The 19845-nt window shown below is 43.5% G+C and overlaps 1 protein-coding gene across 1 annotated transcript in view; it reads right to left on the bottom strand.

Annotated features, from left to right (window-relative positions):
- Positions 1-15019, bottom strand: part of pclob (piccolo presynaptic cytomatrix protein b) — a 60148-nt gene extending 45129 nt beyond the window's left edge. Inside the window, exons 1-11 of the mRNA XM_038706141.1 lie at positions 14886-15019; positions 12250-13408; positions 11067-11858; positions 8732-9523; positions 7667-8572; positions 6494-7456; positions 5362-6258; positions 4219-5073; positions 2712-3965; positions 1059-2480; positions 121-557 (exon numbers count right to left, since the gene is read on the bottom strand). Coding sequence (XP_038562069.1) covers positions 121-557; positions 1059-2480; positions 2712-3965; positions 4219-5073; positions 5362-6258; positions 6494-7456; positions 7667-8572; positions 8732-9523; positions 11067-11858; positions 12250-13167 — 9236 coding nt within the window. The 5' untranslated portion in view covers positions 13168-13408; positions 14886-15019. The remainder of the gene's footprint in view (positions 1-120; positions 558-1058; positions 2481-2711; positions 3966-4218; positions 5074-5361; positions 6259-6493; positions 7457-7666; positions 8573-8731; positions 9524-11066; positions 11859-12249; positions 13409-14885) is intronic.
- Between the last annotated feature and the right edge of the window lie 4826 nt (positions 15020-19845).

The following is a 19845-nucleotide window of genomic DNA, read 5'->3' as shown; positions in this document are numbered from 1 at the left end:
CTTCCCAGTCACTGACTCAGTAGCCTTTGCAGAAGCAGGTTGTAATTTAGGACCACCAAAGCCAAAGAAGCCTCCTGACTCCTGAGCTGGTGGTGGTGCAGATTTGGCAGGAGGGGTCACAGATTTGGAGGGAGGTTGTGATTTTCCAGCTTCTTGTTTTGCAAGACCTGCCTTGACTTCTGGTTTTGTAGTTTGAGAAACATGTACGTGTGGAGTTTTTTCAACAGGCTTCTGCTGGCTAGCCACATCCTGACCTGTTGTCTTTTGCATAAAATTTGTTGTGGTGTGTCTGTCCTTTGGACTGCAGTTAGCACTGGAGCCTCAACTTTGGGGGTTTCTTTTTTGTCCGGAGTTGCTTGAGTGACCTCTTTTTTAACTGCTGTAGATTCTGTAGACTTCTCCTTCTGGACTAATGTTGGCATATCCGTCTGTTCAGAGCCCGGAGGTGTAAAAACCTTGCTTGGGGAGGACTGAGGTTTCACTACAGGGCGTCCAGTGGTCTCAGAAGCTCCTAAGGCTCTCTGCATCTGGCAGTTCAGACAAAGCCATTCCTTTACCTGAAAAAAATGCAATGGAATGTATAAATCAACACATGCATTTATTCACAGAACATTAATTTACATATAAACTATAATAAATATTGTAAGATGAAATCTGTTAATTCTTTATTCATGTGGGTCTGGCATTTATAATTACTCATATTATGGGCATAATAAACCTGCTGTGTAAACCTCTAAGTTAGTAAACCAATGTTTGTCAGGGAGATGTTTTTAGTGGCAAAGACTTTGTGTGGTATTAAATTAAAAGTCATTGTTTTAGCAGTTAAAATGCACTTCAAAATCAATGTTGTGCTTTTTAAACCTTGAAGCCTATTGATCATTAAACAATATTAAAATATCAAATCAAATTGTCACTACCAGGCCCATAAACAATATTTAACAAATTTGTAAAGGGACATCGTAAATCAATCATTAAATAAATGCTTTCTTGATATTCTTATTAAAATAATTGTAAGTCAAATAAAAGCAAGGGCAACACTTGTGAGGCCAGTGATTTACCTCTGCCACATTTGGAATTGGATTAAATCCACATTGGTTGCAGACAGCAGTCTTGCATTTGGTGCAAGTGTTGTAGTTGGGAGGATCTTTGGAGCCCATGTTCAGGTCGACCTTACACAGGGGACAAATAGACTGATCTGCTTTCAGAGCACCTTGGGTGTCTGCTGGTGCCTTGGGGGGCTCAGATGGAACTTTGTCCACTTTGGCTTGTACTGTTGAAGGAGTCTTTTCTTGCTGTGGGTTCTTCTCGTATTTCTGGACAGCAGGTGGCTTGGTGTCCTTTGCAGGTAACGTTTTAGGAGAGGCTGGTGGTGTAGTTTTAGGAGAGACATGGGCAGTAGTGGACATCTTACGGGAAGTCGGAGGTGTCATTTTAGGTTCATCCTGGACAGCTGAGGTTATCAAAGTGGATGCAGAGCTTAAGAAAGATGACCCAAAGCCAAACATCTTTCCAGTCACTGACTCTGCAGACTTTGCTGCAGAAGGCTGTGTTTTAGGACCACCAAAACTAAAGAAGCCTCCTGACTCCTGTTTTGCAGTCTGAGCTGACGGTGGTACAGATTTGGCTGGAGAGGTATCAGCTTTTGGAGGCTGTTGTGGGGGTGCCTTTCCCGCTTCTCTGTCTGGTGGTGGAGCAGACTTTGCAATAGAAGTCACAGCTTTTGGAGGCTGTTGTGGGGGTGGCTTTCCTGCCTCTGGACCTGGTGAAAGAGCAGACTTAGAAATAGAAGTCTCAGCTTTTGGAGGCTGTTCTGGGGGTGGCTTTCCTGCCTCTGGACCTGGTGGAGGAGCAGACTTAGAAATAGAAGTCTCAGCTTTTGGAGGCTGTTCTGGGGTTGGCTTTCCTGCCTCTGGACCTGGTGGAAGAGCAGACTTAGAAATAGAAATCTCAGCTTTTGGAGGCTGTTCTGGGGGTGGCTTTCCTGCCTCTGGACCTGGTGGAGGAGCAGACTTAGAAATAGAAGTCTCAGCTTTTGGAGGCTGTTCTGGGTGTGGCTTTCCTGCCTCTGGATCTGGTGGAGGAGCAGACTTAGTAATAGAAGTCACAGCTGTTGGAGGCTGTTGCTGTGTCGGTCCAGGTTGTTCTTTTGGTGTCTCTCCAGAAGGGGAAACATCAGTGTTTGTGACAGTGGATGGAACAGTTTTGTCAGGCAAGGCAGCTGTAGAGCTAACTTTTTTTGTTGGTGGGCCAAGGGCTGATTCAGTTTCTTTGGGTGTGGCAACAGTAATAAGCTCATTTTTGGTTGTGACTGGTTTCGGAATGTCTTCCTGAGAAGCTGACATTAGGGTCTCTTTCTTCGGTGTGGTGGCGGGGATCTCTCTGCTTGGTGAGGGTTGGGGTTTTATCATGGGAAGGCCTGGAGGTTCAGAAGCTCCAAGTGCTCTCTGCATCTGGCAGTTGAGACAAAGCCATTCCTTCACCTTAAAAACAAACACAAAACGTGAGCAACACATGTAATTTTTAATAATGAACTCTCAAAACAGTACTTTGATGTATTGGTCCTAATAAATGTGTGATAACAGAGATTAATTAAAATGACGTAGTCTACTTTACAGTCCTTTCTATTTTAATGTTCTAACCAAATATAAAACCTGTGGTTAAATAGCCAATGTCTGCTGAGCAAACATGCCGAATGTGTGTCATTTAATTACCTCTGTTACATTCGGCATAGGATTAAATCCACATTTGTTGCAGACAGTGGTTTTGCATTCAGTGCAGGTGTTGTAGTTGGGAGTATCTTTGGAGCCCATGTTAAGTTCCGCCTTACAGAGTAGACAAACAGACTGGCCCACTTGGGGAGAGACCTGGGAGGATTCTGGTTTTGGAGTCTCTGATGGACCCTTGTCCACTTTGGCCTGTCCTGGTGGAGGAGCCCTGACCTGCTGAGGCTGGTCCAGTATCTTTTCCAGGTGTGGTTTCTGAGCAGTAGACGGTTTTACCTCCTTTGCTGAATCCATCCTTGGAGAAACTGGAGGGCTGGACTTTGGAGAAATCTGCGATCCTGAAATCTTGTCAGAGACTTGTCCTGGAGCAGACATTTTGCGTGAACTTGGTGGTGTTGTGCGGGATTCCTCCCGAACTGTAGATGTTATCAAGGTGGATGCTGAGTTGAAGAGGGATGAACCAAATCCTAACATCTTCCCAGTCACCGCTTCAGTTGTTTTTGAGGCAGTGCGCTGAGATTTAGGACTACTTAAGCTGGAGAAACCTCCTGATTCTTGATTTGTTGGCTCCACTGCTGGAGGAGCAGATTTGGCAAGGGATGTTTCAGCGGGGTTTGATTCTTTGTTTAAGGCTTGTTGGGGCTGTACTACATCAGAGGATGTCACTGGATGATCAGCTGATTTCTGAAGTATTTCAGCTTTGTCCTCTTTCTTTTCAGATACTTCTTTAGTTGCAGGGGAACTTGGTGGAGTGATGTCTTTTTTCTTCTGGAGAATACCCTGTACATCAGGAGGAGCAGGCAGTAGTTTATTGAGGTCTGAAACAACAGCTGTGGTCTCTTTGGTAGAAGGTGCAGTGGAGGTTGGAACCTTCTTGGAAGGTGGTTTACCAGTTATCTCCTCTTTTGTCGCAGTTGAAACAGTTCCTGGAGTCTCCTTTGCAGGCAGGGAGGCAGAGGTTGATTTGGTTTGGGTAGTATCCATTAGAAATTGGGGTTTAGTTTCTGATTTATTTTGTGGTGCACCTGGTGTTGGCTTGTCCTTATGATTTTTGTCTGGCTCTTCTGATTTTTGTGTGGAAATAATGTCTTTCTTTTGATTGGCAGTGGTGTCTTTTTGGGCAGCAGCAGGCGTGGACACTTTGTTGGGTGATGTCTGGGGTTTCATCATTGGAGGCTCTACTGATCTGGTTGCTGTGAGAGCTCTCTGCATCTGACAAGTCAGACACAGCCACTCCTTTATCTGTGGGAAAAACCATATTATTTTGAGTGCCTCACTAACACATTAAAGGGTTTGCACAATGACATTTTAGTGCAGTACAACAAAATGCAGTACATAGCTATTTCTAAATTTTAATTTATGTACACCACATCATCACTGCTTATACTAGCATTACCACTGTATATTTAAACTGTCATTTAAGACCTATACAAAAATGTAGATATGATATGGAATACACATTTTACTACACATATCTTGTGTGAATCTCACTTACCTCTGACACATTAGGCATGGGGTTAAATCCACACTGGTTACAGACAGTGTTCTTGCATTCAGTGCAAGTATTGTAGTTAGGTGGATCCTTGGATCCCAAATTGAGCTCAACCTTACAGAGTGGACAGGTGAGCTGGCCTTGTTTGACAGTGGCTTGGGAGGCTGCTGCAGCCTTTGGAGGCACTAATGGAGCTTTTTCCACTTTTGCCTGTACCACTGGAGGTGTCTTGGTCTGCTGGGGTTGTTCTGGCCTCTTCTGCTGTTCTTTCTTCTGGGCAGCTGGGGACCTGACCTCTTTTGCTGGGGACATCTTGGGAGAAACTGGTGGAGTGGTCTTGGGCTGGTCCTGCACAGCTGAGGTAATGAAAGTAGATGCAGAGCTGAAGATGGAGGAACCAAAGCCAAACATTTTCCCAGTCCCTGACTCGGCAGGCTTTGAAGCATCAGGTTGAGATTTAGGACCACCAAAGCCAAAGAAGCCTCCTGACTCTTGCTGTGTAGCTGTGGTGGCATTACTCTGCTTATGTTCAGTTTTCCTTGTCTGGTCTGGTGTTTTATTAGGACCTGATGTTTTCTGGAGCTCATGTGGCCTTTTCTGAGAAGGAACTGGACTGGACTGTTTCTGACCCTCTGCCTTGTTAGCAGCCTCAGCTATAACTGGCTGTGCTGTTACAGACAGTTTCCTCTGAGGTGAGTGTGGTGAAGATGACTCTTTCTTTTCAGGTTCAGCTATGCTGATTGTGTCTTTCTTTTGGGGGTTTGCAGGTATCTGAGAGTTGACAGAAGCGACTTCTTGGGGCTGCGCCACTCTTAGAGCCCGCTGCATCTGGCAGGTGAGACACAACCACTCCTTCATCTGAAAAAAAGGTTCCATTATAAACTGTTGGTAATCTGTGTATATTTACTCCATGTTTTATATTTATGTAAGGAATTGAGCAATGTTATATTTCAGCAGTTGTTATAAATGTAGTAACAGAGACTAATTTGGGATTTCAATGTTTTATATTCCCCGAAAGTAATGCACGAAGGTATACATAATTTGAACATTATGCAGAGCCAACAAGAGACACTTTCAAAAAAGTCTCAGCTGTCAAATGTAAAATGAAATTGTAATAAAAAGTATATTTGTTTTCTGTTGTCTTACCGCTGTTTCATTTGGCATAGGGTTAAATCCACACTGGTTACATACAGTGTTCTCGCATTCAGTGCAGGTATTGTAGTTGGGTACATCCTTGGAACCAACGTTGAGTTCGACCTTACAGAGTGGACAGGTAGACTGGCCTGGTTTGAAAGCTACTTGGGAAGGTGCTGCAGCCTTTAGTGGCTCTGCTTGGGCTTTGTCCAATTTGCCCTGCCCTGATGGAGGTGTCTCGGTCTTCTTGGATGGCTCTGCTTTCTTCTGTTGTTCTTTATTTTGGGCAGCAGGGGATTTGATCTCTTTTGCTGGGGACATCTTGGGAGAAACTGGTGGAGTAGTCTTGGGCTGGTCCTGAACAGCTGAGGTAATGAAAGTAGATGCAGAGCTGAAGATGGAGGAACCAAAGCCAAACATTTTTCCGGTCCCTGACTCTGCAGACTTTGAAGCATCAGGTTGAGATTTAGGACCACCAAAGCCAAAAAAGCCTCCTGACTCTTGCTGCGTAGCTGTGGTGGCATTACTCTGCTTACGTCCAGGTTGGCTTGCCTGATCTGGTGGCTTCTTTGGACCTGTCTTCTGTCTTTCCTGTGGTGTTTTATGATCAGGTGGTGGGCTGGCCTGCATCAATAGTGCAGCAGTAGCTTCGGATTTGCCTAACTGCACTGATGTTATAGACTGCTTTCTCTGTGGTGAGACTGTCTCTGGGGTCTCCTTCTTTTGTACAGCAGGGCCTGGACTGTCCTTTTGAGGTACAGTTGGTTTGGAAGAATCCTTCAACTGGACTGCAGCATGTGTAGGAAATTTACTGGGTGATGTTTGGGACTTCATTGTGGGAGGCCCTGGTGGCTCAGTTGCCCCAACTGCTCTTTTCATCTGACAGTTAAGACATAGCCACTCTTTTACCTAAAATACAGTTGACACCTGGTCATGTGTTGCTTTGGAATTAGGAATTGCAGTCATTCACAACAAACCAAATATTTAGAGGAACAGACTCCTTAAAACTGCACTACAGATCCATGAAGTCATTGTAAAAAAAAAGGTCATAGATCAATGAACAAATGTAATTTTAAATATACTGACTGGAAATATAGTGTAAATGCATACAGTATATGAAGAAATAATTACTTTTGTCACTTACCTGTCCTATAGGCATTGGGTTAAATCCACATTGGGTACAGACAGTGGTCTCACACTCAGTGCAGGTGTTGTAGTTTGGAGGGTCTTTGGAGCTGATGTTAAGCTCGGCCTTACACAGTGGACAGGTGGCCTGGCCTACATTAGGAGGAGTTTGGGAGATTGTTGCTGCCTTTGGTGGCTGTGACTGAGCTTTGTTTTCCTGTTTGTTCTCCTGCTCTTGTTTCTGAACAAGAGTTTTGGGCTCTCTAGCTGGCGACATTTTGGGAGAAACAGCCGGTGTACTTTTTGGAGAACGTTTGGGCATAGTAGACACCTTGGGAGAGACTTGTGCTGGTGCAGACATCTTCCGAGAGCCTGGTGGTGTAGTTTGTGATTCATCCTGAACAGCGGATGATATCAATGTAGATGCTGAGCTGAAAATGGAGGAACCAAAGCCAAACATCTTCCCAGTCACAGACTCTGTTGTTTTTGCAGCATCAGGACCTGTTTTAGGACCACTCAAACCAAATAGGTTTCCTGACTGTATATCTGGGGTCACCTTACTCTGTTTTAGTTCCAGTTGACCTGCCTCGTCAGTTGGTTTCTGAGAACCTGATACCTGAGGAATGTCTAGAGGAGTTTTCTGACCAGGAGTTGGGCTAACCTGTGTGTCACTTTCTGGTCCTTTAGCAACCTTAATTGCCTGTGTTACTGCTGTAGACTGTGTCTTCTGTGGAGGCCCTGGTGTAGAACTCCCCTTCTTTTGAAGTATATCTGACACTGGAGTTTCAGTCATTGCCAGTGCATCAGATTTTGATAATTCTTTCTTTAGAGTTTCCAATTGATTCTGATCTGTTATTTTCTGATGTACAGCGGATGGAGAAATTTTGTTAGCTGCACTGTGAGGTTTCATAGGAGGTCCTGTGTGTTCAGATGCAATAAGAGCTCTCTGCATCTGACAGTTCAGACACAGCCATTCTTTCACCTGCAAAAAAATAGGTGAAATTAAAATATGAACATTTTACAACACTTGTATGCAATCACTTCCCTATGTCACAATATGTACTTTAGAGTGTTTAAGTATTCATTCCTGTTCAATTAAGCGTTGACATATGTCAGTTTTACCATTCATTATGATATATCCTACAGTACTTTCAATGTAAATGTGCATTTTTATAGTCTTTGCTTTTATTACCTCTGACACATTTGGCATTGGATTAAATCCACATTGGTTACAGACAGTGGTTTTGCATTCACTGCAGGTGTTGTAGTTGGGAGGTTCCTTAGAGCCAAAGTTGAGTTCCACCTTACAGAGTGGACAGGTAGATTGTCCTGCCTTGGCAACAGCTGGGGAAGCAGCTGCATCCGTTGGAGACTCTGATGGAGCTTTCACGACTTTGGCTTGTATCAATTGAGAGGTACCGGGCTGTTGGTCTTGCTCTAGTTTCTTCTCCTGCTCTTTTTTCTGAGGAAGAGGTGATTTGGGTGCCTTTGCGACAGGCATCTTGGGAGAAACTGGCGGTGTCATTTTCGAATCATCTTGGACAGCTGAGTTTATTAAAGTGGATGCAGAACTGAAGATGGAGGAACCAAAGCCAAACATTTTTCCACCCAGTGATGCAGCAGACTTTGCAGCCTCAGGTTGAGGTTTAGGACCACCAAATCCAAATAATCCTCCGGATTCCTCTTGTGTTAAGGTAGTATTACTCTGCTTACGTCCAGTTTGTCTTGTCTGGTCTGGTGGTTTCTGAGGACCTATTTTCCAACCGTCCTGTGGAGTTTTCTGACCAGGTGCTGGGCTGACCTGTCTCTGTCTTTCTTGTCCTTTCATGGCTTCATCCTTTGCTGGCTGCTCTACTGGTGTTAGTGGTTTCGTCTGAGGGGAGCCTGGTGCAGAGGCCTCCTTTATTTTAGATTCAACAGGTTTTGGAATTTCTTTCTTTTGTGGTTTATCTAGTGGGGATGTTTCCTTATTTAAGGATTTGGCAGGTGTAGTGACTTTAGTTGGTGAGGCCTGTAGTTTCATCGTTGGAGTTCCTGGAGGCTCCGATGCTCCTAGAGCTCTCTGCATCTGGCAGTTGAGACATAACCACTCCTTCACCTGTATTAGAGCAAACAATAAATGAGTACAATTTAGATTACTGTTGTTGTACAGTGTATTTTACTTCTAAAAACATATTAATTACATTAATAAAAACAAAATGCAACAATTACTTTTCCAGTAACATTTCTATAATCTACAGTACTCTTATTATCTTACCTCATTCACATTTGGCATGGGATTAAATCCGCACTGGATACAGACAGTGTTTTTGCACTCTGTACAAGTATTGTAGTTGGGAGGATCTTTAGAGCCTACATTGAGTTCCAGTTTACAGAGAGGACAGCTAGACTGGCCTGCTTTGGAAACAACTGGGGAAGCTGGTGCTCTCTTTGGCTGCTCTAATGGAGGGTTGTCCACTTTCGATGGTACTGATGGAGAACCCTTGTTCTGCTGGGGTTGTTCTGGTTTCTTGGCAGTGGGGGATTTGGAGTCCTTTGTAGCCATTGTCATTTTGGGAGAAACTGGTGGAGTAGTTTTGATCTCATCCTGAACAGCTGAGGTCATCAAAGTGGATGCAGAACTGAAGATGGAGGAACCAAAACCAAACATCTTCCCACTCACTGACTCTGCAGCCTTTGCAGCAACAGGCTGACCACCAAAACCAAAGAACCCTCCTGACTCTTGCTGTGTAGTTTGTGCAGTTTGGCTTGTCTGGTCTGGTTGCTTCTGAGGACCTATCTTCCGGCTCTCCTGAGGTGTTTTCTGACCAGGAGGTAGACTGGCCTGTTTATGACTGTCTGGTCCTTTAGCAACTTCAGCTTTGGATGGTTGAGCTGTGGGTGTAGATACTTTCCTCTGAGGAGAGCCTGGTGCAGATGTCTTTTGTAGTGTAGGCTGTGCTGGAGTACTTTTTTTAAATGATGAATTAGCGAAAGATGTGTCTTTCTGAGGTTCAATTCCGCCAGCAGCTCGTTTCACCTGGCAGTTTAGACAAAGCCACTCCTTTACCTTAAAAAACACAAGAAATAAACAACACGTTTCAATGATGACAAATTACAATGGAGATTTTAAACTAAAAAGGACAAAAGAGAGAAGCTAGGAGTTGAGGAGTAGAGTCTGTAGTGGCTACAGCAGTTTAGATGAAGATGGACTGGGTTGTCAAATATTAGGCTAGATGAGGTTTATGTAATCTTGATGAGATGTATGATGTGAGAAACACACCACCCAGCTTAGTCCTTGGGCGTTAGGTAACATCCACTATTTACCACAGCATTTGAGAAAATTGTAAACCAGATTATTGTATTTAATTAAATGTAAGTTTTACTAAATCAACTAATTCACAAATATCAGTTATCATCACAAAAATGCAAAGCTTCTGAAAAAGTAAGCCAAGTGACAGTGCTGACAATATTTTCTTAAGTTTAGACATGTAAAAACATCCACTTTCTCAGAGTGCATGCAAATGCACAGAATGATCTCTCCATCTGGATCTTGGTACAACACTGTTTTAGGCATTTGTTAAAGCAGTATCACAAGACCGAGTAGCCTTGGATTGTCCTTGGCAGGGTAGCCTACTAACTGTGCATTGAATTACAGAGTCAAGTGTCAAGTCCTTTGTGCTCCAGATGGAAGGTCCATTTACCCTGGTATTCCCTACAAGACAATCCACCTGGGGTGTGTATGTGTGTGTGTGTCTGTGTGTGGTATATGTGTTTTTTGCCTACAGCTTTTAAATAAAGTCTACTTGACTGAACTCCAGCAGCAGTATTTAATAGGTGTGAACAAAGCATTTTCCCAACAATTGTGGATCTTTTCTTTTTCAATTCTATATGTAGCCATGCAGTAAGTAAAACTGTTATTCATAGAACTAAGACTGAAGGGAAATACAGTGATGCCAGATGTGTGTGGAGTTGCTTTGCTAAAGGTACTGATTCATAGCCACACTGTTTGGGCACTGTAAGTAGGATATTGCCTCACAACACTGTAGCTTTAGTTGAAGGACTGGACATCGTAACAGGGCTGCACAGAAAAAACTAAGACAATACCACTCTGAATTTGGTTCAGTTTATATCTGTTTGGTGAAACTTATCTGTTCATGCAAAAAAGTAATTTCTAAAAAAAAGCCTCTGTCATAATCTTTAACTTTAACTCTGTAACTTCAAAATTATTGCTGGCATGTCATCTATTCATGTAAATGTGTAATACAATTTGGGAATAGTACTCCAAACAATGAAATGAAATCTAGTTCAGCAACTACTCTACACATTAAAAAGGAACTTAACAGCTTCAAAGAGCTTAATTCAAAAGTATCTGATTATGCAACAGTACGGCATCTAAGTAATGAACACTTGTACACATTTAGGCTATAATGCAACTACCCAGACTAACCCTGCTGGCAGATTCTGATCACTCAGGAAACAAAAACAATTTGCCTCCAAAAATATAAAATTATAGAGTAAAGTTTGTAACATCACTATTTAAAAATGTTCTTCCTCCCTTTCTTCAATTCTTCATTAATTTCTTCATTTAATCAATATGACACCTGTCTTACCTCTTTAACATTTGGCATGGGGTTAAATCCACATTGGTTGCACACAGTGCTTTTGCATTCAGTGCAGGTGTTGTAATTGGGAGGATCCTTTGGGTCCATGTTGAGCAACATCTTACAGAGAGGACAAGTGGATTTGCCTTCTTTAGGATCATTGTGGGAGGCTGTTGTTGCCTTTGGAATCTCTGATGGAACTTTGGCTTGCCCTGCAGGATGAGCTTTTGCCTGCTGGGGTTGCTCTTGTTTCTTGTCTTGCGCTGACTTTTGGACAGTAGGTGGTTTGGTCTCCTTTGTAGACTGCATTTTGGGAGAAACTGGTGGTGTCGTTTTGGGCTCATCCTGAACAGCTGAGGCTATCAAAGTAGACGCAGAACTAAAAATGGAGGAACCAAAGCCAAACATCTTCCCAGTCACTGACTCTTCAACCTTTGCAGCTTCAGTTTTGGCCCCACCAAAGCCAAATAAGCCTCCTGACTCCTGCTGGGGAGCTGGGGTGGCAACGCTTTGCTTGCGTCCTGTTTGACTAGTCTGATCAGGTTTTTGAGACCATGATGTTCTGTGGGTCTCAGGTGTCATTTTCTGAACAGAAGCTGGGCTGGACTGTCCTTGAGTTTCTGGCCCTTTAGCACCTTCATCCTTGGTTGGTACTTTTGCCAATGTAGACTGCATTTTCTGAGGTGAACCTGGAGCTGACATCTCTTTGTTGGTTGTGGGCTTTTTCATGGAAGGTCCTGGTCTTTCAGAAGTTCCTTGAGCTCGCTGTACCTGGCAGGTAAGACAAAGCCACTCACGCCCCTATACAGAAAAATAAAAAAGATACATACATTTTGACAGTGATGAATCATTAAGGCACCACAAATTACTTTTATAACGTTTAACAGTGAATAACTAACAGTTATTCAACACCAGTTAAGCTATGCCAGTGAAGATTAATTCATTGTTTATTTTATCTGGATTCAAGTCATTCTGAGAACGGTGTTCAAAATGTTGCATTATGATTAGTATTATAGTAGCGATATGGTGCAGTGTGTAATAGTAAATCTGTATCATATATGCAGTAAAGCTTTGTGTTGGATGATCTTTCAGCAATCAAAGAGAACCATATAAAATCAATAGCAAAAGGTATGTCAAATAAAATATAAAAGACATGATACAAAGGCAAACTAGCCACAAAACCACTACTTACATCAGAGTCTGGAGGGCTGAAGCCACACAAGCTGCACACTTCAGTTTTACACTGTGTACAAGTTTTATGGTTAGGTGGTTCCTTGGTGTGCATATTAAGTTCTGTGGTTTTACACACTGGGCAAAGGGACTTAGCTACTGCTTTTGACTGAGATCCAGCTTTGGTCGCTCCCGGTGATGAAGACACTGCTCGGGATAGGCCAGGTGTACCAGGTCCCTTAGGGTCTTGTTGCTGAGTCCCAGGCTTTTCAGTGTATTGCTGCTGGGGTGTAGTCCTGAAGACTTGCTGTTGTTGTCCCAAATTAGGTGAGCCCTGTTGTTGCTGTACAACTTTAGGGGAACCTTGTTGCTGTGAAAGTTTAGGTGAGCCCTGTCCTTGCTGTCCAGTTCTTGGGGATCCCTGGTGCTGCTGTCCTACTTTAGGTGACCCAACCTTTGTGGACTCTTGCACCCCAGTCTTTGTAGGTTGTTGTTGCTGTGCACCAGTCTTAGTAGGCCCTTGTTGTTGCATCCCTGTCTTAGCTGGGACCTGTTGCTGTGCTGATGGCTTTGGAGATTCTGGTTGAGCTCCAGGCTTAGGTGTACCTTGGTGTCCTCCAGGCAGTGACCCTGCCTTTGAAGCAGCTTGTTGCCCACCAGGCTTGTTTGGGGCTCCAGCCTGTCCATTCCCATGCAGCTGTGGTGATCCTTGTTTAGGGAGAGGCTGGCTCTTTTGCATAGGCGGGCCCTGTTGCTGTTGAGGGCCTTTGCCAGGGCCTGCTCCTGGCTGCTGTTCTCCAGATTGCTTCACCCCCTGCTGGGAAGGGTTTTTTTGATTTTTATTCCCCTCCCCATCATCTCCAAATAAACCAAACTTATTCACAGCAGAAGACACAGCATTGAGGGGGTTGGCCCCGCTAAGAAATTTGGAAGAGAACATATTGGGGTCTTCCTCCTCCTCCTCCTCCTCTTCCTCCTCCTCCTCCCCGCAGCTGCTGGAATCTACAGGACTGTCAGAGCCAGAGCAGGAGCTGTCTCCTGTCTGTCCTGGCTCTCCTGCAGAGGCCTTAGGGGGGGCTGGGGCCGGAGCTGTGGAGAGAGCATCTACAGCCCCACTGCTGCTGCTACTGCTGCTGCTACTCGCTGGGCTCTCCTCTGGCTCAGCATCTACATCAGACTTCCTAAATGCACGAAAAACCGACAGAGAGGACGTGTAAGATGACAGGGAATGAGACAAGGAGGGATTACTAAAGAGAGCGTGAGAATTTGTGAACCACATTTACATTACTGCCTGAGCCAATATGCTGTCTGGTAAACAAAATAAGACCCTTCTGCGACAGCACACTAAAGTACAATGAATACAGAGGAAACACATCATTCATCCACTGATTCATTACTGTCTAAGGTGGGTTTTTGATCCTCTTTATACATATTGAGAAAGAATTGTAGCTAAGTTACCTCTAATTAGCCTACTCCTTTATGTAGGACAGTGTGTCAGTGTGTTACACAATAATATGATTCGGTTTAAAAAGGTGCATCTTTATCAAAATCCATTAACTACTTATTTTACAATCGAATACATTGCAAATTGCGTCTGTGAAACACCACAGTGCTTGACAAATAAAATGTAGCCTTCTCTCATCCCGGCTGAAACGATTATCATTTGCTTAGCAACCGTCGCCTCTGTACAGAGAAACCATTAAGGATTCAGCCTCACTTTGATTTACTCCCCTCTGACTGTTGCTTTCAGGACCACGGACAGAGTCAGAGCCGCTCTGTTGATCACATCGTGCTCAAACCTCAGAGATCCCTCTCAGGCAGAAATACATAACAGACCAATGTGCAACACAGGAGGCGAGTACCGCTCTGAAGAGACCCGGCTACTAGCCTACAAACCCAATTCAAATGATGATTTTTCTACCACCGTCCTCGGGGTTTCCCTCACCCATCACCCAAATAAGTAATCTCAAGCAAGACATGTTTTACAGCAGCAAGACGAGTAGGCTAAACACGGGAAATCTAGCCCTCTCTCTTTGGAAATCTGCCCCATCAAATAATGCATGGGAAGTTAATACTAATAATTACCTTTATAAAACAACATCAAATGTAGTACAGGTCTCTGGTGAGCAATTGTGAGTAGTAGGCCTATCATAATAAGAATTTTACGTCTACTATGCTCAGCCTATTGGCAGAAATGGTTCACCCAGAGGCGGTTAAGTGGGTCTGATGTAGGTAGCCTATCCATTGCGTTTTTATCGTAATGAAAAAGCAGTATGCATTTCGCTCCACCACTTTACACTAAACCCGATAACATGTTAGTCCGCAGAGGGCAGGAGGTGATTTAAAAACAAAACAAAACGCATTCTCACCTATTTGTGTGCCCTTGACCGGGAGCCTGTTCAGATTTCGGGAAAGTCTAAATGTTGTATACACCTAAATGATTTGAAAGCAGTCTAAATCAACGTGGAAACCCAGCAAAAGCCCTGTCATCGGTGGCATTTCCCCTAATACCATCTGTTATCCGCTCCGTGTCCCCCCCCCCCCCCCCCCCCCCCCACTCATCTCCTCCCATCCTGCAGCCCAGCATCCGTCACCCTCCACGGTCACAATGTCAAACACTGAAGCGCGGTATTGCAGTGAAACCGATGGAAATTGTACCTTCATCAGCAGCAGGTCTGTGTCTCTATCCTCGCCAAAAAACCTCCTCGGATATCCCCTGTCCGTGTCTGTCTGATCGCAGAGGGATGGAGGGCACAGGGCAGCAGATAGAGAGCGATCAGCATCCACTCCGCCTCCCACTCCAGTGCGCAGGCGCCGCATCTGACAGGTGATCACAATATATATCTCGCACGGAAATTGAAATTAAAGGGGACAAGGCGATTTATTTCCCCCGGAGTCACGTGTGATCAGCGGCGAAGATCTACCCTCCTGCGTGATAAGGTACACATTTTCTCAGCCATCGTTGACATATCTGAAATGTCACTGTGGTGATCATAGAGTAGTGTGGAGGGATAATGTGATTTTAGCTCCAAGTGTGCTGAGCCATCTCAGAGCGATATCACATCCAGTTCACTTTGAATTCCATTCTATATGGTTATTTGGATCTTCTATGCAAATAATCGTTCCAAAACAACACAATGTTTTATGACATTCACTTTTTTTCTGTTTTATAAGGTAGGCCTTGGACACAAGTATGTGAGGCATTGTATATTTCATCTGTGGATTCAGATGCTTGTGTGTACAGCTGCATGCCAAGTCATCACTCAAAGAAAATGATGAAACAAGAAATAGCCTATTGTCATCCAAACACTGATTGATCAACTATCTACATCGTACATATCTTAAATATCACCAATCCTTCAAACCTGTCTAAGCACAGAGAGTAACTCATTTCAGCTGATCTCAGAAGTACTGTTACAGTTGCCTTTTCATATTACTTTCTCTTTGTCAGTTTAGCAAACCTTATTGCTTCAAAATGAACTGCCTCCAGTTTTGCTACATCATGCACAATATGCAGGATGTAATCCACAGAGCTTCCAGTTGTGGACATCAGTCAGTGCATTTAAGTAAAAAGTCTGGGGATATGATGTTATTTTATTTTTGCATAAACAAATGCATTTTGGACTAGATGCCTTTCTTCAGTGTGGAGCAATTCTTTCCCTGTGCAGACACCATCTAGACATTTCCTTCAGGGCCTGCATTAAAGGTTGTTGCTGTTGGTTGCATTATAGTTTATAGAATACTTAATATCATGCAATGGGAGGTGAACTCCCACAGGCACAAAGCACCCCTTCAGTCTGTGTAACCTCTCGTCTTCCTTTGCTGGCCTTCTTATTCGGGCATTTCTCCCACAAGAGTTTTTCTACAGAGCAGATGTGATGTGAAGAGACAATCTGGGGAATCTTATCCTGTGCTGCTGTCAGAGTGATAAAAAGAATAAACTTGCTGGCTCTTCTCCTTCCAGCTCAGGCCAGATGAATAGACATACTGAGACTTCTGTCCAACTAAGAACTGACCATGATCCTTGAAAAGTATCAGTATAGTATTAGTATTTACACATCTCTGAAGAATATAGATTCTGTTAAAAAACCCTCATACAATGTCCATAATTCACAGTAAAAAGAATACAATCTGGAGGGTTAGAAGACTAGATTTAAGAGCAAGAGAAGAATGCTTCACAAAACAGGGAATCAAAAATCTCACCTCTATACCCTTCTGCCATAAGGAAGATAATCCACCAGCAATGGTTACTTATCATCAAAGAAAATGATTTGTCTAAAACACACACATGCCCCCCACATTCACATGCATATTCACACATGACATTCAGTAGATAAATTCCTATTCAGTATGTGGTAAGCGTGAATGAGATGTGTGGGAAGGATGGAGAGCAAGTGGTGTGTGGGTGTGTGGAAGAGTTACGTCACACGTGATGTGTGAGCGGCAGAATCGCTATGGTCTCTCTTTGGGAAGCGCCAGATTTGGCTTCACACACACACACACACACACACACACACCACACACACACACACACACACACACACACACACACACACACAACACAGACACAGGAAACATTTATCAGCACAATCTCCATCTGGGGATATAGGCTGTAGCTTTGCTGTGGGCTCGTGCATGGGCCGGAAATCCTTAAAGTAATCTTAGACTGTTATCTACCTCATCCTCACAATCTGGTACTTGAAAATATTTTTGGTGGACAAGCGGTGATCCTCTTCCTGTTTTTCTGGAGTATAAGAATAGATCTTGAGTCAATGTAGGCCTTCTGTCCTAACATACCACTCTTAATTATCAGGTGGGATATGTAACTGTATGTATTGTCTGACCCACTGACTACTATCTATCCTAAGAATGCAGAACTGTGGTTCTTTGGCCTGTTATTTTAAAGCACTTTAGAGGAAACAAAAAAACTGTCTAAAATCCTACTTTTTTTCATTAATGTTTTTGATGTTGTTAAACTGTTTCCATCCTGCTCCACAAGTGAGTTGTGTTTGTCAGTCAACAATGTTATGTAAGACTGTAAGACAGCAGGCAATCACCAGATGCTGTACCATCATGTTCTTTTCTTTTGATCTCCCCCTCCGCTTGTCAGTTTAAATGCAATAACTACAATCTCCACTGTCACTGTCACCATCCTTTTTTCCCCCACGCATTCTCTGATAATGCCAGACCAGCCTTAAATCCCGCACTCACACAGCTGAAGCATGGCAGACTTTAACAACATCACTCATTTCTAGGCAAGGACCCCAAATTTAATTGTATTCTCTCATGTGTATTGAGGAGAGAAAATAATTTAACCTGCTCATGGGGAACAGTTGAATATTAAAACATGTTTCACATGCGGGTTCATTTGTCTGACTTTCCCACATGTGTATTGAATAAATTTACATGAGGGACAGAGATAAAATTCCTTTGAAAGGCCTTTTTATCAGTTTGTTTAATTTTCTTTTCCATTTGAGCAGATTCCCAGATAAAAAGAGGGATTCCCTGCAGGAATTTCAAGAGATGAACAGCATCTGTCACTCTGCTTCTTTCTCTGTGGTGTAATATAACAGGTGCTTGCAGTAATATTTCTTTCTGCAGTCGTTGCAGCAGGTTTGTGGCTGCCGGATGAAGCCATCAACTGCATGGATTGCAAAACTTTTTGTACCTGTAGGGCCCAGGTTTAAGCATACAGAAATGATGAATTTAAGTCTGGTCTACAATCTTGTGTTAGTCCAGTTTACACTTAAATGATGCACAAATTAACTCCAGTAGATACTGTTCATTGTTTGGCTGTATGTATCAGCCCTGTGATGAACTGGTGACCTGTCCAGGGTGTACCCTCTTGCCCAATGTTAGCTGGGATCGGCTCCAGCCCACTGCGACCCTGCAAAGGCTAAACGGTTATAGATAATGGATGGACATACTGTTCAGCTGAAATTGAAAGCCGATCTCCATGAGAAGAAACCTATCCAGTTCAAGGTTCGGGTGTCTATAGGAAGAAATGAAGGGTACATCCCTGGACAGGTCACCAGTCCATCACAGGGCACATACAGACAAAAGAATTCACACTACAGGCCGTTTAGTAGTTTCCAGAGAACCTAACCTGCAAGTCTTTTGACTGTGGAAAGAAATACACACTACCTGCTTGCTAAGAGCATGCCATCACGCCACTTTGCTGCGAAGGGACAAACCCAGAGTCCATCAATGCTAGCTATTGATGTACTTATCCCTTTCTTTCCATTTTCCAAACATTAATATAAACATGAGGTCATATTCCATCTGACAGTTGACCAGGTGCCTCTGTGGTTCTCCTTTCTGCAGCATTGCCTCTCACTCTGCTCACTCAGGCATACACCATTAGAAAGACAACACATTTGTACAGCATTTGTATTCTTCTCTGCACAGTCGAGTCCAATCCCAGCACCCAGACACACACATCTCTGCCTCCCTGTCTCTCTCTCTCTCTCTCTCTCTCCTTCTCTCTTCCTCTGTCTGACTCTCTCATACACAGACACTCAAGCAAACAGAGCTCAGAAGCAGTACTTATCTCGCTCTCATTTTAATTAAGCCGGCACACTGGAGCATAATGCAGCCTCGCAGTTTTCTGAGTCCCTTGGCTGTAATTCTCATGGATGAGACTGCAACTTCGACAACAACAACAGCCGGACAGTCACTTACAAATGACTTTTCCGAAAGTATTTTGCAAAAACACACACCTCTGACGTTGACCCTTGAGGAAGGCAAAGCAGTTTTTCCCCGGCATGGTTTTCTCTGGGGCAGAGCCGAAGCAGTGTGGAGCAGTAACCTGCATGGAGGTGTATAGCTGTCCTCTCTAGGTCTCTAGGTCTCTGTGCCTGTGTGTTTGGCAGGGTCACCATGTAATTTATCCAGTAACCTGATCACACACACTTTGCCAGTGTCATTAAATTTACATATCTGCCCTGAGGAGGGGAAAATATGGACTCACGGTGCTAAATTCTAGATGGAACCAAAAGATTGCTGGAATGCACCAAAAAGATGAACTGAAAAATTCAGTTCAGTCAACAGTTGATAAATTGGTTTTGAAGTATGGCCTTTAGGACTAGGTGTAATTTATGTCACGATCTGTCATATTGTTTGTATCATATTAACTAGCCAATATGTAATATTCTGCTGGCAGAGTGATTTGCTCTTTAATTAAATTGAAGTGGACAGGAAAAATCAAATTGGTTCATCATGGGTCCTCTTTCCTCTTGAACACTTGGTTTTTCACGGACAGATTTAAGCCAGTACTTTGTCACACATAATAAACATTTCAACAGTGTAATTGACTGACTGATAACTTGATTGTGTTAGAATACGGATGATAAGTGACAGGTAGAGTTACCAAGCCTTGGCAGTCTGCTGTGTGTCACTAGGGAGGATGGTTTGTGCTTTTCCTTCTCCCTTCCTCACTCAGCATCATGCTAAAGCCAGTCAGTCCTTTTTCCTGATGAGTGACCACTGCTATCTGCCAAACTAAAAATATCCTTAAAGAAACAGCATCCACAACACATCAGTACACCCTTTTCACTACTTCCCTTGCTCTTATCTTGCTTATCCCACTAGCCCCTCCCTCTGCCATCGTGTCATGGGA

Source organism: Micropterus salmoides, unplaced genomic scaffold, assembly GCF_014851395.1.
Source record: "Micropterus salmoides isolate LMB-PRFRI ecotype aquatic unplaced genomic scaffold, ASM1485139v1 Ms_hic_scaffold_8, whole genome shotgun sequence".
Taxonomy (NCBI): domain Eukaryota; kingdom Metazoa; phylum Chordata; class Actinopteri; order Centrarchiformes; family Centrarchidae; genus Micropterus; species Micropterus salmoides.
Note: the sequence above shows the minus strand (reverse complement) of the source record. Positions and strands in the feature narration are given on the sequence as shown.